Below are 19839 nucleotides of genomic sequence, written 5' to 3'. Positions count from 1 at the left end.
AGTATGACCCCAGAACTAAGGGCAGAAATTAATATCCTGAAGAAACAGCAACACCTAAGTATACTTGCATTTATTTCAGATGCCCTGTCACTGATGAGGAGGAACCACTGGGTAGAGAGGAATCACATCAGCCAGAAAACCAACTATCAAACTCAACCCCAATATGCACCATGTTTAAATTTTTCCTGGAATGTAACTACTTGACATTAAAGTCAATACAGTTTGCCTAACCGCCAAATATAAAAATGACATAGCATCAACACTGACAATTGTCTTGATACCAGCATTCATCTCCAGTACCAAAGTTACACATTTGTGCCTCTGTTTTTGTTCACCAGAAATACAGAGTTCTCAGCTATACACATCTGTCACTTTTATTTCTTAGCTTTGGATATAGACATCCTGAACATAACCCCCCAAAACTTATAGATTTGTAACAACTGTGAGCAATACAGAATGATAACTTGTAAGCACTCCTCCTCTGCCTTCAGAAGAGCCAGTGTAAGGTAAAAAATCACTACTGGCCTTCTAATATAACCATTTTGCATTTAACTTCCTCAAGGTTTTAGAGAAAAAAAATTCTGCCAAATCTTTGGGTTTTTTTTCAACTTGCACATATTCTTGTCAATTGATTCTGAACTCTTAGATCAGAACTCTACTCAACTGGCACATCCTGTCAAGAATTGGACAGAAGCAATTCTTCTCAGGGTTTCAGACATGTGATGACTCCTGCCTTTAGGACAAGATTTGTTATTACTTTCCTGTTCCCCTAGACAAGCAGCTCCTGCGTGTTTCTACTCTCCTTCCACTTTAATCTGTGACATGTGCACTAGACTGGCCCCTTGTCTATGTCAATACTGTGGTTGTGTTCTTGCCCATATCCCAAGAAAGGCACTGAGGGGGCTGTTAGCACAGCACATAAAGATCCTGGTGCTCCTGCCTGTCTTAACCAGAGCAGTCACAAACTGCTTTATAGCACTACCTCAGTACAAACTAGGACTTCATATAAAGCTGAATTTTGTCACCCAACAGAGTTGTTTAGTGTTCTCCATTTCCCAGCTTCCTTCAACATAATTACGCTGTGCACTAGTGCTTGTTAAGTAACCTACCATATCACTCTATGCATGCCCAGATGTGTTCAGCAGGACTCCAGACAAGTACAGCAAACTTCTGTCAGTATTTCATTTCCTATGTTTTCCTTAGTACTTAAATTGGAATCTGCAACATTTGTCTACCATTTTCCTTGCTACAATTTTCTATAAAATAGATCACTTAATCATATCAAAACATTAAATTTAATGTAAGCTGCTTTTACCTATTACTGGAGAACTCTCTAATATTTTTTAAGATCCTTCACAAATTTCTTGTTCAACATAGTCCAATCATCCCAAACATTTCTCCTTTTAATTATTTATATTCAGCTTTATCCAAAGATCCAGCAAAAGCTGTTTTTAAAATAATGTTGAGCTTTGTCTAACAGTACTAACAAAAATTTGTTACCCATGACGGAAACTGAAAGTTAATTCAAAGATTTCACAGGGATGGGTAAGAGAAAAGGAGATGCATATCTACAAGTCGATGATTAATTCATTGTAAGGCAAGTAAACTCTGTCTTCCTTAAAATTTTCCTCAGCTACTCACTGTACGGCATCTGATAGCAAATGTCTGGTACTAAGTCTACAACATCAAGACTATTTGGTGCAAATACAAGATTGAAAATCTTATTCGTCAGAGGATGTGAGGAGCAGCAGAAAGGAGAAAAACCAGAGGAGAAAAAAGGGATGTACAAAACCTAGAAGCCTGATTTCATCCTATACTTTCTAAATGTTTTCAAATAATTATCCTGATCATAATGCTCTTCCCAAGCAATACTTTTTCACTGATGACAAAAAGAGCTCCAGCCATCCTTAAGTTAACAGCTCATCAATTAACTGCTTCATTTGGGCAGCTAATTTAATGAATGATGGCCTCTGTTGCTAGAATATGCAGGTATGAATATTAAATGCTGACAGTGACTCACAGAGTTGGATTCCTACTGCTTCTATTTCCCTGACTTTGCTAAAACATTACCCCAAGACATTAATACCTTACAATATAGCAACCACCATCAGCTGAATTATGGTCTGGTAAAGGAAACCCTCTCCAAAGCACTAAACCTTGAATTCTATTAGAAACACTTCTCACCTCAAGATCATCCTAGAATATGAACTCAAACACAGAATGAATGAAATGAGCTGCAACACAAATATGTTTCTAGCCTGGAAAAAACTTACATCTTTATGTTATAAATTACCCAGTCAACAACCACATAATGTATTTTCCATAATAAATGTATCATACCCCAGCAGTTCAGGAATTAAATGAAGCTATTCTCCACAGCAGATACAGGAAAGTAACTCAGTTGTTGCAGGAGAAACAAGAAATTGAATTCCAGACAGCTAAGTAGTGATCCCTCAGGATGGTTAGAGCTTTGAGATGGCCTGGCCTACAGACTCTGGAACTTTCACACAGTCCCAGATTGGGTAAGGTTGGAAGGGAGAACAGTGGGTCATCAGGCCCAATCCCCCTACTTAAGCAGGGTCATCCTGGAGCACATAGCACAGGACTGTGTCCAGATGGTCCTTGAATATCTCCAGCGAGGGGGACTCCACAACCTTGAGCTCCCTCAGCCTTTCCTCATAATAGAGATGCTCCAGCTCCTCGATCATCCTTGTTGCCATCCTCTGGACTGGCTCCAGGAGCTCCGTGTCTCTCTTGTGCTGAGGAGCCCAGAATAGGACACAGCACTCCAGATGTGCCTCACCAGGGCTGAGCAGCGGGGCAGGATCCCCTCCCTCCACCTGCTGGCAATGCTCTTCCTAATGCACCCCAGGATCCCATTGGCCTTCTTGGCACAGGGGCTCACTGAAGGCTCAGGAACAGCTCCTTGTCCACCAGGACCCCCAGGTCCTTTCCCACAGAGCTGCTCCAGCAGGTCAGTCCCAGCCTGTGCTGCTGTGTGGGGCTGTTCCTCCCCAGATGTGGCACCCTGCACTCACCTTTGGTGAATTTCAGAAGGCTCCTCCCTGCCCATCTCTCCCCCATGCCCGGGTCCCTCTGAAGGGCTGCACAGAACTCGGGGGGATCAGCCGCTCCTCACAGCGAACCTGCTGAGGAGGCATCTGCCCCTTCATCCAAGGCACTGATGAATAATGGGCCCAGTATTGAACCCTGGGGGACTCCAAGGCATCCAGCGAGACCCTGTGCCACTCTTCAGCCAGTTCTCAACACACCTCAATGTCCTCTCACCCAGTCCACCCTTCCTGAGCTGGCCTGTGAGGATGTGTGAGAGACAGTGCTGACAGCCTTGCTCAAGTCGAGGTAGACAATGTCCCTCATCCATCCAGGCACTTGTTTCATTGTAAAAGGCAATCAGGTTAGTGGGATGTATGATCAATGCATGATTTGCCATTAGTGAATCCATGCTGGCTACTCCTGATTACCTTCTTGTCCTCCATGTAAACAGAGTTCCCTGAATCCTCCTTCTTGCCCTTTCTGAAGACTGGGGTGATATTTGTTTTTTTTCCAGTCCTTGGGCACCACTCCTGACCACCACAACCTCTCAAGGATGATTGTGAATGGCCTCCACAGCTCTCTCAGCACTTGCAGATGTATTGCATCAGGGCCTATGGGCTTTTGGATGTCAGATTTGCCTAGGTGCTGTCTAACCTCTCTAGCCCAATCCTTTTTGACCAAGGGAAATTCTTTCCAATGTTCCTTTACCCTTGTCTCCCACAGAGAATCCTAAGGGCTGGCCTTATCAATGAAGACTCATGCAAAAAAGGTGTTTGGTAAATCTGCCTTCTCTGCATCCTCTGTTACTAGGCTCCCTGTTATGTTTAATAATGCCCCCCTTTTGTTATGGATGTATTTGAAGAAATCCTTCTTGTTGTCCTTGACATCCTTGGCCAGATTTCATTCTAGATGGGCTGTGGCCTTCCTTATCTTGTTTTTACTTACTCTGACAAACCCTCAATATTAATTCCAAGTGATCTGACCCTGTTTCCACCTCCTGTGTATTTCCTGCTTATGCTTGAGTTCTCTATTCATCCATGCAGGTCTCTTGCTCCCTTTGCCCAATTTCTTGCTCATTTCTTTCCTTTAAGAAAGGTACATGGAAACAGGAACACTCTAAAGTATTAATAAAGTTTGCTCAGCAGAGACACAGGTTGAAGTTAAAAGCAAAACAAACACCCACAACAAAAAAACTCCAACACAAAACTGAAACAACCCAACACTTCAAGAGTCAGTCTCCACTGTTTATTTTGTCCTTGCTGGGCAGGTCCTTCCTTCAGCTTTGCTAAATCTTAGATGCCAGCTTTTAATGGCTTCTGCAGCTGCAGCAAGCTCTGAACAGTCCCCTCCTGATAAACACATTTCTGCAGCCTAGTGATGTTTGTTCTCTAATATTTATAGTAGTCTGCCAGCCAGAGCTTCTGCTCAAAGCTCCCTCCTGGTTGCACCACCCAGCACACTAGGCAGCTCCCCACATCTCTCAGTTGCTTAGGGAAGACAAAGATCTCCTCTCTCTTTCCTGAACCAGAAGGAAACAGACAGAAGTTGTTTAAGAGGAAATTTGGACTTGCTGTCCAAATTTGGTGGTTAAACAGAACAGAGTAAACAACCAAACAGGTACTATGCCTCTCAAGGGAAATCAGGACAGGAATGTTTTAATCTACCGATATACCTGCATGCAACTTCAGTAAAATCAATTCTGACATTTACCAAATAACCAGAAACCAGACAGAAAACTTCAGAGTAGAGTTTATATGAAGATGAGAGAACAGAGTTTGCTAGATATGAAAGCAGAGAGCCCTAATAACACAGTACTAAGCAATATTCATCAACAAAGGCTGAAAACCTCTATCTAAGGGTCTCAGGATACATTTAGTTAATCTTCTGCCAATGATTTTAATTTTTAGAAGCACATCTCTAATTCAGATATCTGATTTTTTAATCAAATTATAATAAAGGATTATTAAAAATAATCTAAATTTTTACTGGTCTCACCTGTAAATTCTCAGTATTTTAAAGACCACAGAGAATATACTTTTAGCCTTCTCTACTCCCACAATACACAACTGCTAAGTCCCCAGAGAAGTACAATCAGAACTATAACCTTTGAGAAAAGTACTGTGCACTTTATTCTTCCACTTTCTACTTAGTCCATGGTTATATCTACACAATATTGTGTCAATCCTCTGTCTACCATGGCACACCACTTTCAATTAGCCCTTTTATTTAATCTTACAATATCTGTTCTCATTGACCACAGCACTTTTAATCTGTGGATTTATGATAACCTAATGCTAATCTCTCACTGGAAAGGTTGTCTTATATATCCTTATTGTGTTTTTTTGCCAAAAGAGAAGCTTACAAAAAAAAAATAGCTCTCAGGCAGGAAGGAAATAGCATTTGTTTGACACAACAAGAGACTTTTCAGTACCTGTCTGGTGCCCTTGACCAACACACTAATATGGCCTCTCAATATGCTGACTGCCCCTTGCCTGGCTGCTCATTTCTGATAAGAGATGTCAACTCCCTGGGGTGCCATTCAGAGCTGACAGTAAAAGGCAAAAGACCCAGGAGGTTTATTTTCAAAGGTTTATAAAGGAAATAAGACATTTGCATGCTTTTGCAATGACTTTGATAAAAATATTTAAATTGTGGCACCACATTATTATTGTCAGAAAAGCTCAAAAAGAAGATACTCCCTATTTGCATCATGCTCCATGTTCTTTCCAAGCACTTAGCCACAATTAAGAAATACTTTGCTGACATGTCAGTCATTCAGTCACTACAAAATCTGCACTGTATTTTGCAATAGTAACTCTTAAAAGCAATACTCAAAGGTAATACACTGTTGTAGTCTTGTCATAATCTAGTAAACAATGGAAATCATTGCTGCATGTATTCATCTTTAGCATTTCTGACATTTATATTGGTTTCTTTAAAATTATCTGTACTCCATACTACAATAAAATGTAAATGGCCACTAATGGCACACCCTGCTAAGGCAAGAAAGGCGGTAGCAAATCCATGGAGGTAGATGATAGCTTCGATAATTTTAACATTAACACAGTACACGACAAATTTGTGTCATATTAGATAGAATGTGTCTGGTTTGAATTATGTAGACGCTCTGGAATTATAGCTTCAAAAACTGACAAAACTAGACTCAGCTCTTCATCCAAGGCAGATACAGTGCATTTCAGAAATGGAGATTCCCCAGTTTGCTTGACTCCCCTATAGAAGAACCCACCAAGGAAATGGTTGGCCCTTGCAGAAGTTTTGTATTGGTAATGTGGTGTACACTGCTCCTCAACGTTTAAAAATACAGTCTCACTTAACCTTTTAAGATACATAACTGTAGGAAACAGAGGGAGAAAAAGTAACTAGTTCAGTCCTCAGTCAAGGTTCAGCCTCACTGTGAAAACACCCATTTTCAGCCCACAGATGGGGTAAGCCATGTGCTTACACACCCTACTGAGCTGGAGCCTTATGCAGTTAATACACCTTGAGACCTAGAGCCCAAAATCTTATCACACATGAAGATGGAAGGCTGCATGGTATTTTCAGTGTGAATTTAAGGGTGCTACTACTGTACCATTTCAGAATTCATTCTGGGCTCAGGTCATAACACTGTGATATACAAATCCAACTCTTTACTCATTTTAGTGCTTACTGTTTTAAAGGTATGGTAAACAAAGCAATAAGCAGGGTATAATTCTTTTATGTCTACTTCAAACACCACATGCATATGCTTTACATTAAGTCAGCCTAGGAAAACATTTTTCTAAGTTCTTTATGTATTCTAAGACAAAGAATTTAGAAATATTCATATGGTATATGTAATAGAACTGGTGACCCCTGTAAATAGCAAGGCACTACATTTGTTAGCAGGATTTAAAAATTGCCCAAACACTCTGGTTTTATTGAACACAAATGCTGCAGATCTGGGTAAATGCATCTAAAATATATGAAGACTTGATTTCTGTTAAGACCAGATTTTATATGCCTCTATTCTAATGTATATATACTTATGATTTCATACATTAAAGTGGGCTTCCAAAGAATTTCAGCCAACCTCAGAGCTAAGACTTACTCAAGTAAGCAGTTTTGTTTTCCCAGTGTTCTGAGGTAGGGTTCCTAAATCTAGGAATTTTGGGCAGTAAACCCATAACACATTTTATGAATATATTACCTCATAGTACAAGTAACATTTTCTCTCCTTACTTGTATCCTCTCTAACTTATTCTTTACCAGCAGGCAGAGTACCATCAGAGGTTTTTGCAGGCAATGAAGGTTATGACCAGGTCTTTCAGACCATCCTTTAAAGGTTCCTTATATTTGCTGGAATATAGGAACAGCGGGCTCTGAAAGGCAAATAATTGCTGGATCATAACAGTCTGATGGGTCTGACAAAGAAAGCAATAGTAGACCAGATGCAATAAGGTCTCTGTGGCCTCAAAAAGGCTGACAACTGCTATCACATAGAAAAATCACTTTTGCTGTGCTGGTACCTTTATGGGCACTTCACTGCATATGAGAGCTCAAAAAACAACCACTTTTTAAAGGTACACAGATTACCATGCAACTTATTCCCCTTTGGTAAATTAGGGAGTCACACACAAACCCTGGATAAAGAGACACTTTTCAATGTGATAGGAAAAATTGTCCCATTCCTTCTTAGCACTGATCTCTTACTGACTTTTGTAAAGAGCACAACTAATCAACAAACCTCAAAGAACAGTTTCCAATACCCTAAGACATAATGAAATAGTAACCATCTTCTGAAATACATAATGAAGCTGAAAACCTCTGAGGGGCTGCAGTACACAATGTTTTGTCTTTAAAAATATATGTTTGTGTAGACACAACCTACACTAGCTTCTCAACTTATTCCAGATGAAGAGAATAGGTCCAAAATTAAACTTTTCTTTAAAACCCCCAGGATATTAAAAAATCTACACAGTTTATAAATGAAGAATGGTGGCATATGAATTCACAATACTCTTGCCTTCATTACACAGAACACCTTCTTGTGTATGCTAATAAAATTCAATATGTATTTCTTTTTTTTCTATCCAATTCATATCACTTAGAACAGAGGTAACACAACTGAAAATAGTACTTGCTGGAATCACTTTCTGATTGAAATTATTTGTCCATTTCTGAATAATTGAGCACTAGAATCATGGTTTTGAACTACAAAAACAGGTGCAAAAATAGTTAAGTCTCGGCTGTAATTTCACCTATTATTTCCTGCACATAAAAAGGCAAGCAACAATTAAAAGGAAGTAATAGAAATTAAGCTTTGAATATTAAAACAAATAGGCCAACTGGTTTTCCTTCAGGCATATAAGTTCAAGGCAGTGGAAGAAATTAACTGGGGGAAGACTAAAACATAAAAGTTAATCATATGGTAAGTAGAAAAAAATGCTTAATTGAACTTGCCACTCATCCTGCTTCCTTCCATCCTGTATAATACACGTGTAAAAAAATACTTAAAGACCAATACCAAGTACATTGTTGTTCATTTAGCTATTGTTATAAAAATTATGGTTTGTTCCCTTTCATCCCCCATTCTTCAGGCATCAGTTAATATGCCAAGAAACCACAGAAATAGCAATTACAGTTGCAACTGTAAGTCAAAGAGATTTTTAAAACAAAAAATAAAGGGTATGTGAAAATTACAATGTATATGCTCTAACTTAAAGAAAAATGCACGCAAATGTTTTTGGTGCTATACTATTTCTGAAAATTGCAAAACAGTCACATTTCTCTGCTGGTGTGGATCATACAGAATAAAGAATTGCAAAGGATCATAGCACAGAATGAGTTGCACCAGAGCTGCTCTCATTCAAGCAGTATTCCCTTTTTTACCAATGCAGGGATAAAGAAAGAGAAGGGGGAGTAAATAATTTTTGCATCATTATTAAAAGAAATGGTACTTTCAGATCATCCATTTTCCCTAGAGAAAAACATGATGCAACAGACACATGTGATTAAAACACTATTTCCAAAACACAATAGAATGATAGCCACAGTTGGATGTGCACTCCATTCACTTTGAGAGGAGCTGGAAAATCTAAACTTATTCAGTTCAACCAGTTTCTTTGTGCAATATTCACAATCCTCTAGAAAAGAGCGTTACACAGTTTAAAGCCCAAATGCACCTTAAAGAACACACTAATCACCGGCCACTCCACAGACTGTGGTAATTAAGTGAATCAAGATCTTCCCCCGGAGTTTTGGAATCAGCTCCTTACTTAGCTGCTACAATGTCAACAGCTGGCATGAATTACTGGGAACATTTGGCTTACTGGATAATAAGGAGGACAGCCTGTGGTTGGTCCAAATTCTACTTCATTAATCTGTCTCAAAATATATATAAAAATAATCTCATTAGAGCTTCCCTTTCTTTTTTTTTTTTATTTTTTTAAGGAGTAACAACCCTACAAATTTGGGTTTTCAATTCTTTTCCTTTGTTATGCACAAATACTGCAACTGTGTAACTCCCAGATGTAGCAAGAACCAGTGTAACCAAAGCCCCAATTGCCTAAAATTTAATAATATGTTTTTGCAACACTGATTCATCCTCATCTGTAGCACATCTCGGCTGCTGTGACAAAGGCTTGCTACTCTGAATATATTTTCTTTACTTGCTAGCAATTCATAAACACAGATCACAGTAACAAAACACCCAAACTCTGTTCCCATCTATCATACTGAAGAGAAAATATTCGTGAGACCAAGCTTTCCCCAAGCCCCAGCTTTATTACAAGGTAAAGTCAAATTATATTATTACAGACCCACGCAACAAAATGCCACCCAGTGCGACTTTATTACATTATTTGCTTTGTGCCCATGCAGTTATCAAATTCTCTCCAGCAAATCCACAAAAAAACCCAGTTCTAGTGGAAAAACATGCTCAAAAGTGGTTTTGTGAATGCGTTTCTAGTGGGTCCAGCTTCCAGACATATCTTTGCCACAGGAAACTGTGGGGATTGGGTACATTTACTAGGTGGCCTTTCTCCTTTTTCTTTCTACAGGTAATAGAAAATCAAAAGAAAACACCTCAGATTACAGTCCCTGGAGACCTGCTCGAAGCAAGAACAAGTCTGATATAAAGCAATTATTATATTATTGCCAGGCATTAATAAAATCTCCAAGTATTCAGATAAATTCTGCATCTATGTTACACCATCAGGGCACTCAGTTTCAGCTGTCCTTGAAAAACATTGGATTATCCACTGTTTTTCCTTCCAAAAACAAATTTTAAAGTGCTGGCATTTTTCTACTCTTTGATAAAACAGTACTGTAACTTTTGAGGTAGCAGAGGATTAGTCCAATGTAATATCATGGCTAAAGCTGAAACCAAACAAAAAAACTAAATCAATTTTTTTTTTTTTTTAATCTTTGTTGAGACTATTCTCAGACACCTCATGAATTCTAACAAGCACTGTGTTAGCATCAACATCTGGTAGCTTAGTGGGATAGTAGCTCACACTTTTGCTGTAAGCTACCAGATGTTGCTGAAGGGCTTTTTAATTTAGATGGGCTGGTTCCATACATGTACGTAATGTATTGCAGTAATTCTCATTTTTATTATGTTCTACTTGACTGAGGTAACGAACAACACAGAGCAGTATTAGAATTCCCACATCATCACTGTTACAGTGAGGGCCATCACTTGTGCATCATTCTATCACAGAGAAAGCAATCTAAGAGAAGGTCAAGCCAGCAGGATAAATGTGGCTACTTCCTGGATTTCAATCATGCCAGTCATAAGTAAATCACCTTTTGAAAGGTAGTTAATCCTTGCTGTAGACACTAGAATTTGTTCTCACACAATTGTGGCAGGTAGAAATTATAAGCAGCTTTTAGATTCTTCCAATCTTTTATATACACACAGCACTACAGTGATTTCCAGAAGAATTTGCACTATGGCAATATATAATAATGTATAATGTTGGGGGAACAGGAGAGAAAATAGAAGAACCTATACTTTTTAAAGTACTTTTAATTAATGTGCTTTATAACTTTAAAAACCCAGAAAACACTGTTAATGGCTAGCATTTTCAAAAAGTAAGCTCTTATTTAGAAGAGATGGTGAATGAAAATAAATTCTAGATAAAAGAGATAATTTAGTACTTTCAGACTCAAATTTCCCTCTGATCCACACAGACACTGACTCTACAGCTCACGGCTTACTCAGCAGAGCAATGCAATGACCAGCTTGGGTGCTTTGGCAATCACTGACAACAAATGCTCAATTACAAGGCTGAAAACTGCCATTATACTCCTTAAAAATTACACAGTAAGAGAAAAATGGATACAAAAATAGTTTTGCTAGGACACTTCACAATGGCTCACAAGAAAAAGTGGGCACCAGTGGCACAAGAGAAAAGACTCACATGTGAGAACCTGAATCTCCTCCAGCTCCCTATCCTGTCATGGGCAACCCTGACCTCAACAAGGTCCAGCTGGTAGCAGGGAAACAAGAGGAAAACTGTCAGCAATGTTCTGTGAGGAAGCATAACGGAGTATTTCTGTATAAGATCCTGACAACAGTCTAAAGGAAAAGCAAGGAGGCAGCACCTTAAGGAAAGCATGAAGGCGGTTTGTGTTCTTTGAAGGAGATAAAATGAGACAAAAGCAGGAAATGCTGTCCTTTCCTTATCCTGAGGACTTAATGAAAGGTCAAGTATAGCCATCAATCAAGATAAGGTAGAGGCAACCAAAGAAATGACCTTCTCTGAGGGGAAACAAGCATGTATCAGACAGCACTTTTACTCTGATACAGTTCTCTATGTGAGAGAAAAGAGAACACAGTTTCATGCCAGTGTTAATAAAAAACAAAAGTGAAAATTAGGCACTTGAGATGGAAAAAAGACAAGCAAAAGCCTATTAAGTCAAAGGCTAGCAGCCAAGGAAAAGCTTGCTTCCAAAATTTGTGAGGAGTGCAGCAGAATTCTATTCCTCACCACTCCTGCAGTTGGGCACCTGGCTTATGAAACATCTCCTGGGGGCAGCCACCCTCACTAGTTTGTCAGTGATAAGCTGCAGGCTCATTACACACACTTTAAATTTCTGGTTTAAAGCTTGCTGCATTTCTGAAAGAGAATAACCCATTTTTAGTTATGCTTGACCTCACACTTGCAAAATTAATTTACAGTATTCCCCGGTGAGTTATGCTTATGCTGTCATTTTTGAGGATGAAAAATCAGACTGTGCGGAATCACATCCATAGTAGATAAAAATCAAACCCCCTCAAAATCAAATGTAAGTATAAATACTTCTTGGAAATAAGCCTGACGTGACTACCTTTTATTGGCAGTTCTAAGCTGACATAATTTCCATTTCCTGGGCTAGCATTTAACCATGGAATTGTTTCAGAATCACTCTTTGGCAAAGAGTAACAAGTTTACCAGCTCTCGAGGTAGAAAGGCTTCCTCCTGACGAGCCACAATCAGACAGACAGTCTCGCCTTGCTTTGTGCTTCTCAGCATAGCTACAAGCTCTTCTTGGGTCCTGCCAGTGATGTCCCGTCCATTCACCTACCAGCCACAAAAGAACAGAGAATGTCTTATCTCTGACTGCCTTTTAGCAGGTTTATTAGGTTTCCCTCACCTAACACAGGTGTCATTCAGTGACTGAGAGCAAAGAAGAATCAGCAACAGCTCCCATACTGCCTCCCCCTCTGGCCCTGCACAAATTACTTAACCTTTCTCCTCCTCATTTTCACCATCTGTTAAAGCAGCTCTGTACTACTTACCCGCCTTGCAGGGGGTTTGTGAAGCTTAATTAGTTTGTAAAGCACTTTGAAGATGAAAAGTGCAGAAACAAGACCTTAGTATTAAAACTGTTTACCTTAAGAGCTTTTTGAGGTTAGTAAGTAAAAATAACCCATTAGATAATAAGATTGTAAGGCACAAGATACATGAAAATTTTCAACAGACCGATTTGAGTAAAATTGTCTTAAAAGGAGCACTTTACCAGCTTGATATTAACTGGAGATTTTTGGATGTGGCTGAAAAGGCATGACATGTTTTGGTCTTAAAGCAATACATTTATCTGCTTTAAAAATCAAGATCTTATAGGTTTCCCTTGTTCAAACACCCCATGGACCCTTGTGAAAGAACCATTTTATCCGCCTAATGGTATAAAGAACTTGTTGACAAACAAGTGACATAGAAACTGAGAGTGACTTTTTTTAAACCAAGGGCAAGAGTTGTAGTTCCATACATGAATAATATGTATGAGGAAATAGAAGATTTATGACAAAGTTAGCGATCAGTTTTAAGCAACGCAAATACAACAGATATTTATTCTAACCTCCAGGATTCTGTCTCCTGACTGCAAACGACCATCTTTTACTGCTGCACCTTTTGGTAAAATATTCTTTACAAAGATTGGACCAGGACCATGTACTGAAGAGTCTCTGGTAACCACTGTGAAACCAAGTCCTTCTGGACCTAAAATGTCAGACAAAGAATTCACAACATAAGTTTCAACATGCGAACTATGATCATTAAAAGTAAGCAAACAATATCAGCAAGATATCCCAGAGACTCATTCATGTTAACTCTTAAAAACAAGAAAGCAAACAAAAAGCTGTAAACACAAGCCAATCTTCTGCATGGTCTAGAGAAGAAGTCTATTGACGTCTAAACCCTCTTACAACAGCTACAGACAGAAATTCTTAGGTAAGCACATGATAATAAAAAACAAGAATGAACTCTCTTTTTAAAGCATTTACCTTTTCTTTAGGTCATTACAATATTAGTCTTCACTTTAATGTCAATTGTTGGAATCAAAGCAATTGGAGTTGTTTATTTATGAGCATAAATGCAATTTAGCATGTTTTACTGAAATTTGGTAAATGGGAAAAGTATCACATGATTTGAATGCAAAACTTGGTGATGTGCTGTTCAGAAAGGACAAAGTGGTATTTCTAAGCTTCCAGTACTGAAGTTGTTTGCTGCTTAGAAAAAAACAACCTCAAGTGTTAACAGATATGCTATAACAAGTAATTAGGGCGTAAAATAAATGTTAGCAGGTATTGCTTATAAGCCACTAAAATCACTGGGAATAGCAGAGTCCACAAAAATCTTTTTATATTGAGTGATATTTCTATCCATGTAGTAGTTTTCAAAGATACCATCAAGTCAGTATCACATTGCTATGACTTCTAAAACAATAAATGTTTCAAAATCAAATGCATTAGATCTAGAATGGGAAAATTTTTAAGTAGGTTTTATTAAGACAAGGCTGAAGAGCTCAGAAGTAAAAATGAGTGATTTAAGCAAAGAAACAGCAAAAATTAAGAAATGAGAGCTTGCTTACATTCATAATGTGTTATGAGAATACAGTTACAGAATAGTTTTTATAAGGGCCACCTCTCGGATCAAATTTTACTCTCAGCCAAATCAGAGACAGAAAGCAAATAGAAAATACAAATGCTAATTGGAAATTGCTTAAGCACATTTTTAACACGTTTCTAAACATGTTATTTCATTCAAAGATAGACAGCTGCATGGTGCAGCAATTAAAGATATACACACAAATTTGGCCTCCTGACAGCTGAATAAATATAATAGAAAAAAAAAAAAAAGGATTGCAGAAAAAAAAGGAAAGACAGGTAAATCTGTGGTCAAGCTCATGACCACATGAAAACCTGAAACAGAGTATAGTAGATTTTTAAACATATCTTTAAAAGAATGTCATAACACTGTTGAGGTCAATTAGCAGTTTAAATAAAATAATAAAGGTCACCAGGAAACAGTTCAAACTTTTATTCTGTACTTGTGCAAAGACTGAACTATCTCTTAAAATCACTTGTTGCTAATGGAATTGCTTCCACACTCAGTAACAGAGATGACCTAATCAGTGAATCTGGATAACAAACATCCAAAATGTAAAGAAAGCCCACTATAGAAAACATTACTGTTTACATTGCTATACCTTTGGAAAGTTTTGGAACTTTTAAACGATAAATAACTTGCTTGTATTTTGAATGTCACTTGTTAAATTAAAAGTTAAGTTATCATTATAGAGCATATGATACCAAATCCATCATACCATCTGCAAAGACTTACCTTTTTTCAGGTCTATCTTTATTTTCTTCGCATTTCTCTTGTTACCAAAGCCCATAAGTGGAGACAGTGAGGGAGAAGAAGGCTTTCTACCCAGACGTGGGAGGTTGGGGCTCTTAGCTTGTTGCAGGGCTCCCTGTACACCTGACTCCAAGATTGCTCCAGAAATATTAATTGTTTTCACAGCAGGTTTTGGATGAAGAGGAGGTGGAATTTTTGTTTTTGTAACTCCTTCTTCATTATTCAGAATACAAAGAGGAGCAATAGCAGACTTCTCATACTGCTCTCGGTTATATGGAGGAAGGACTTCCAAGATGACACTTTGAAATTTCATTGCCTGCCGGAAGATGTCCTGAGCCCTTTAAAAGAAAGGTATGAAAATTCATATGACAAACTAGAAAATGTGGGGAAAATCTGAAGTTGTTTACAGAGAATAAGATGAAAGTTTACCTTATGTTCACATCTACAGTGTCCCTTTTTTAGAAAAGTACACATGAAATAAGATTTCAAAACTACAGCATTTCCTTACGTTTCAAGTAGGAACAGCATATCTGTTGGAATTCCTAAGCTGTTATGAAAACTATCAGCCAGAATAAACGGATGAACACATTTCTTTATGCAGAGCATCAGAAAGGGAATTTCTGGTGGCAAAAGACTGCTTAAGTTACAGCTTGCTGCTTTTTTCAAGTGCTTGTCTGTTACGTATTTTCTTGTTCACATAGAGGCACACTGGGCACACATCACCAATTGTTCTGGTGAATACGTCTACTCCAGGCAAGCTCAACTCTCAATTTTTTCTAAATCCAGAATAATTGTTCCCCAGATGCATTTGTAATTCCTAAGGCAACTTCTGGCTGATTCCACAGCAATAAAATAGGATGAGGGTATGGAACACATAGACACCAGAAAAAAAACCCTGGTGATCAAAATGGTGCAATTATTTGTGTTTCTACATAAACAGAAAAATAAATAGGTCAATATTACTCACATCTTTCAAGCAGTAACCTTTTGCGAAGTGGATATTGCAGACTTCACATAATCAGTGTTTTTACAGATGTGCTCAAATGCAACACCAGAAACTGTGTTAAGAGCATTTAATGGAACTACTCCCCTTGATACTGATAGGGCAATGGAGAACAGTTTTAAACTAAAAGAGAAAGATTTAGGCTAGACATTAAGAAGAAATTCTTTACTCGGAGGGTAGTGAGATACTTGAACAAGTTGCCCAGAGAAGCTGTGGATGCCTCATCCTTGGCAATGTTCAAGGTCAGGCTGGATGGGGCCCTGGACAACCTGATCTAGTGGTGACATCCCGGTCCGTGCCTGTGGGGCTGGAATGAGATGATCTTTACGGTCCCTTTGAACACAAACCATTCTATCTGTGAACTGATAGCATGGTAACAATACCATGCTCAGATTCCCGTGCAAGGGAATTCCTGTAAGGCATTTAAGACTAGTTGGCCAAAAGAAGCATTCATAAAGCCTTCCCTGGATTTTGAGTAACCTGTAGATTTGGTCAATCAAACCATGTTACAAACGTTGGATTCTGAAGGAGCAAAGGAGACTTCCCTCTTTCTATGCTTTACTTTCCTACCTTCTGTTGAAGTGGACTGATTTTCTTCCATACTGCAGAAGACCACTTGCATACAAACAGAGGAAGTAGCTGAAGAGCATTTTGAGAATGAAACACTGAAAACTTCTGCTTAGCTTAATTGAGGCAAGAGGGGAAGTAATGGCTGCATTAAATTTTAAATAAATCATGGAATCCTTCTAAGAACATTGTACTTATCTCCTACCCTTCTGTGGTGAGTTTGTTGGTGTGAGTCAGTGCTTTGCTCAAGTCTTTGGATTTACACTCAGTTATGTAACAGGAATCAATGTTGAAAGTACTTCTGAAATATTTTTTTTATTTTTACACTGACACAGGAAGGAAGCCACTGCAAATATAAATGTCTTGAAAACACACCTACTACTTTCCCAGATGAACAGAGCTGCACAGTATGTCCACCTTGCAAATGTAGGTGGTGGAAAGGAGAGGCTGTTTCAAGAGGGTTTTCTGCAGCATGAAGACATTGAAGTCATGAGTTAGTCCCAGCGGATACTGCTGTGGGAAAGAACCATCCTTGCCACACTGAGTGTACAAGCATGAAGAGTCAAAATAGCAACATTCACTGACAGGCGATGCTGCCAAAGAGAAACCTCAAACTTGGAAAAGAAAGGTAGCAGGGAGAATGTTGTAGGGAGGCATTACTTTAGTATCACCCTCAAGGGTTCTGTTTCACAGCTGTAACAGACTGTGCCCCAGTGTCTCTGCAGAGGTTATAGGTTATCTGCTCACCTATAGCCCTGTAAAAGTTCTCAAGGACAGACCTTCCCCCAACAGTAGAAACCATGGCATGCTTCCAGCATAAAGAATATAAAATGTTAACTCTGTTTCTTTCACACCCCATCTTCATCCTTGTAAGTAGCCACTTGGCCATGTGTTACAAGGCAATTTAATAACTCAGTTTCAAAAGATTAATATTTAAAATATATGCAAGAGAAAATATAAGATCTCCTTCAAACAAAATTAGTGGAAATCACTCAAGACATCCTATGGGAAAGTCCAAATGCAGTCTTCAGGGGCAAAATAACTGGCTGCACTTCAAAGGGAAAAAATAATGAATGGAGAAATTTATATTTCTTGAGACCCCAAGTGCATACTTTAAAGAAATAAGGGAGTCAGTTAAAAGAGGTGCTAGAAACTCTGCAACACAACAGAATGTAATTGAATAGATTAGCAGCAAATGAAAAAGTAGACCAACAGCCCCAATATATAGCTATTATAAATGTGGGAATACAGAAAGTAGGCTGCTGCTGTTACAGCTGCAGAAGAAGCTGAAATTAGAAAGAGACAGCATGTAACAGTCTAAGTGTTAAAACAGCTTTTACAAGGGTTATGAAGAAATGTCAATTTGAAACTAGCCAACAGATTTTTCTCTCCAAGAAGAATCTGGTTGTTATTTCTGGGTCAACAGTCATTGGAATAATACTTTGTTGTATCTTTTACAATTAGTGGATTTCTGTAACTTGGACTTCTGTCAGGTTAGTACAGTTATGTCATGCAAGATGAAAACTTAAAAGGTGTGTTCATGGAGATTAGTTTCAACCTAGAAAGAGTCTTTCTTAAGTCATTCTCCACATCCACGGAAGAGAGATGATGTAGAAAGTTATTTTGGAAAATAATTCAACAGAACAATTCAAGACTTGGGAATAGGCTAGAGCTCATCTAAAATGTTCTCCCCAGTCCCCAAACAAACATTGAGTCCTCAATACATGCATTTTTTCCTCAATTGCCACTGCAACCACACTACTTGGGTTTGTAACATAAGGAAACTTAGCACAACAAAATTAGGCTCTGCTCTGAGTCACCTTTAAGTCACTTTTCTCTCCCAATAACAGAGAGAGAGTCTAACAAGACTGATCTCTCTAAGCCAATTCTTACGGTAAACAGTGCTTCCAACTCCCAAAACTTTACACAAGCTTTTAGAAAGTGTCCTGCATGTTGTATTTTGAAGGAAAGCCTGAGAACTAGAAAATTTCCAGAAGTATTTCAAACTGCCCAAAATCTAGTAGCCTTACAGAAAAACATGCAGAGTCCTCTACTCCACAAACACTTCATGGGCTGAAAGCCTTTGGAGATCTAGTTATATTCAGAAGAAAACACAGAGTAGAAAACTCATTGTAAAGAAAGGATCACATATGATTTTGGAAAGAGATGTTTTGATTCAAGCCAAACCTTATTTGTAAAATTTCATTATAAAACTGCAAAATGGGGCAATGAATGTTTTCATAAGATACTGACAATTATGTTCTGCTAAAATTGATATCTTATTTAGGTATTTGCATGGAGAAAGAGAATGGCATGTACTGTAACAAAGAGTGCTTTTACCACCAAACACGCAGAAAGCTGTAACTGAAAAGCTACCAGGAGGGAAAAAAGCACAGTCTCAGAAACAAGAATACCTATGCTACATAACTGGTTTCATGAAAAACCTTTTTGCAAATATTTATTCCTAACTGTGAAACTAACGTACTGCATTTTAGTCTAGAAGCTTTGAACATTTGGCTTACTGTTTAGAAAGTTAAGCCTCAACTCCCTTGACATCTCAATAGGTTTAAGTTATATTATAAACAATCACTCAGTTGTCTAAATATATGGATTAAAAGCAAAAACAAATTACTATTTAATAAGTACAGCAAATATCTGTGAAATTTGAGAGGCTATTCTTTTGTGCAACAATGCCACATTAATCCAGAGATGATAAAAACAACCTGTTAGTTAAAAAAAATATTTGAGATAGATAATAAATGTCAACAGACTTTTAATAAAAGTTATAAGTGATATTTTCCATTTACCTCAAGTAATCATAGTTTGACAACAGAAGTATTTTTTTAAAAAATTAATGCTCAAAAAGCTGCAGCACAATAAAAAAATCTTATTTCATTTGCAAAAGAACATTAAATACTATGCTGTGATGTTGACTCATTTTGGAGGTCTTATAAAAAATACAAAGAATATGGTAAAAGTAACAGAAGAACTAGAAAGGGAAGAGAGGAATTACAAAACTTAATGATATTAAGTTAGCACAGTAAATTCACTAAAACTCCTCAAATCTCACCTTATTTGGAGGTTTCAGAAAGAAAATTACAAAGTTTC

The 19839-nt window shown here is 38.1% G+C and overlaps 1 protein-coding gene across 5 annotated transcripts in view; it reads right to left on the bottom strand.

The window, feature by feature from the left end:
- Window positions 1–19839, bottom strand: part of PARD3B (par-3 family cell polarity regulator beta) — a 394980-nt gene that overhangs the window by 197829 nt on the left and 177312 nt on the right. For all 5 annotated transcript variants that reach the window (XM_030277633.4, XM_012574931.5, XM_030277632.4 and 2 more), the window contains 3 exons: window positions 15144–15499; window positions 13381–13520; window positions 12474–12602 (listed from right to left, as the gene is read on the bottom strand). In XM_030277633.4, coding sequence (XP_030133493.3) covers window positions 12474–12602; window positions 13381–13520; window positions 15144–15499 — 625 coding nt within the window. The remainder of the gene's footprint in view (window positions 1–12473; window positions 12603–13380; window positions 13521–15143; window positions 15500–19839) is intronic.

Source organism: Taeniopygia guttata, chromosome 7 (genome assembly GCF_048771995.1).
Source record: "Taeniopygia guttata chromosome 7, bTaeGut7.mat, whole genome shotgun sequence".
NCBI classification, from domain to species: Eukaryota; Metazoa; Chordata; class Aves; order Passeriformes; family Estrildidae; genus Taeniopygia; species Taeniopygia guttata.
This window is presented reverse-complemented; position numbering and strand designations above follow the sequence as displayed.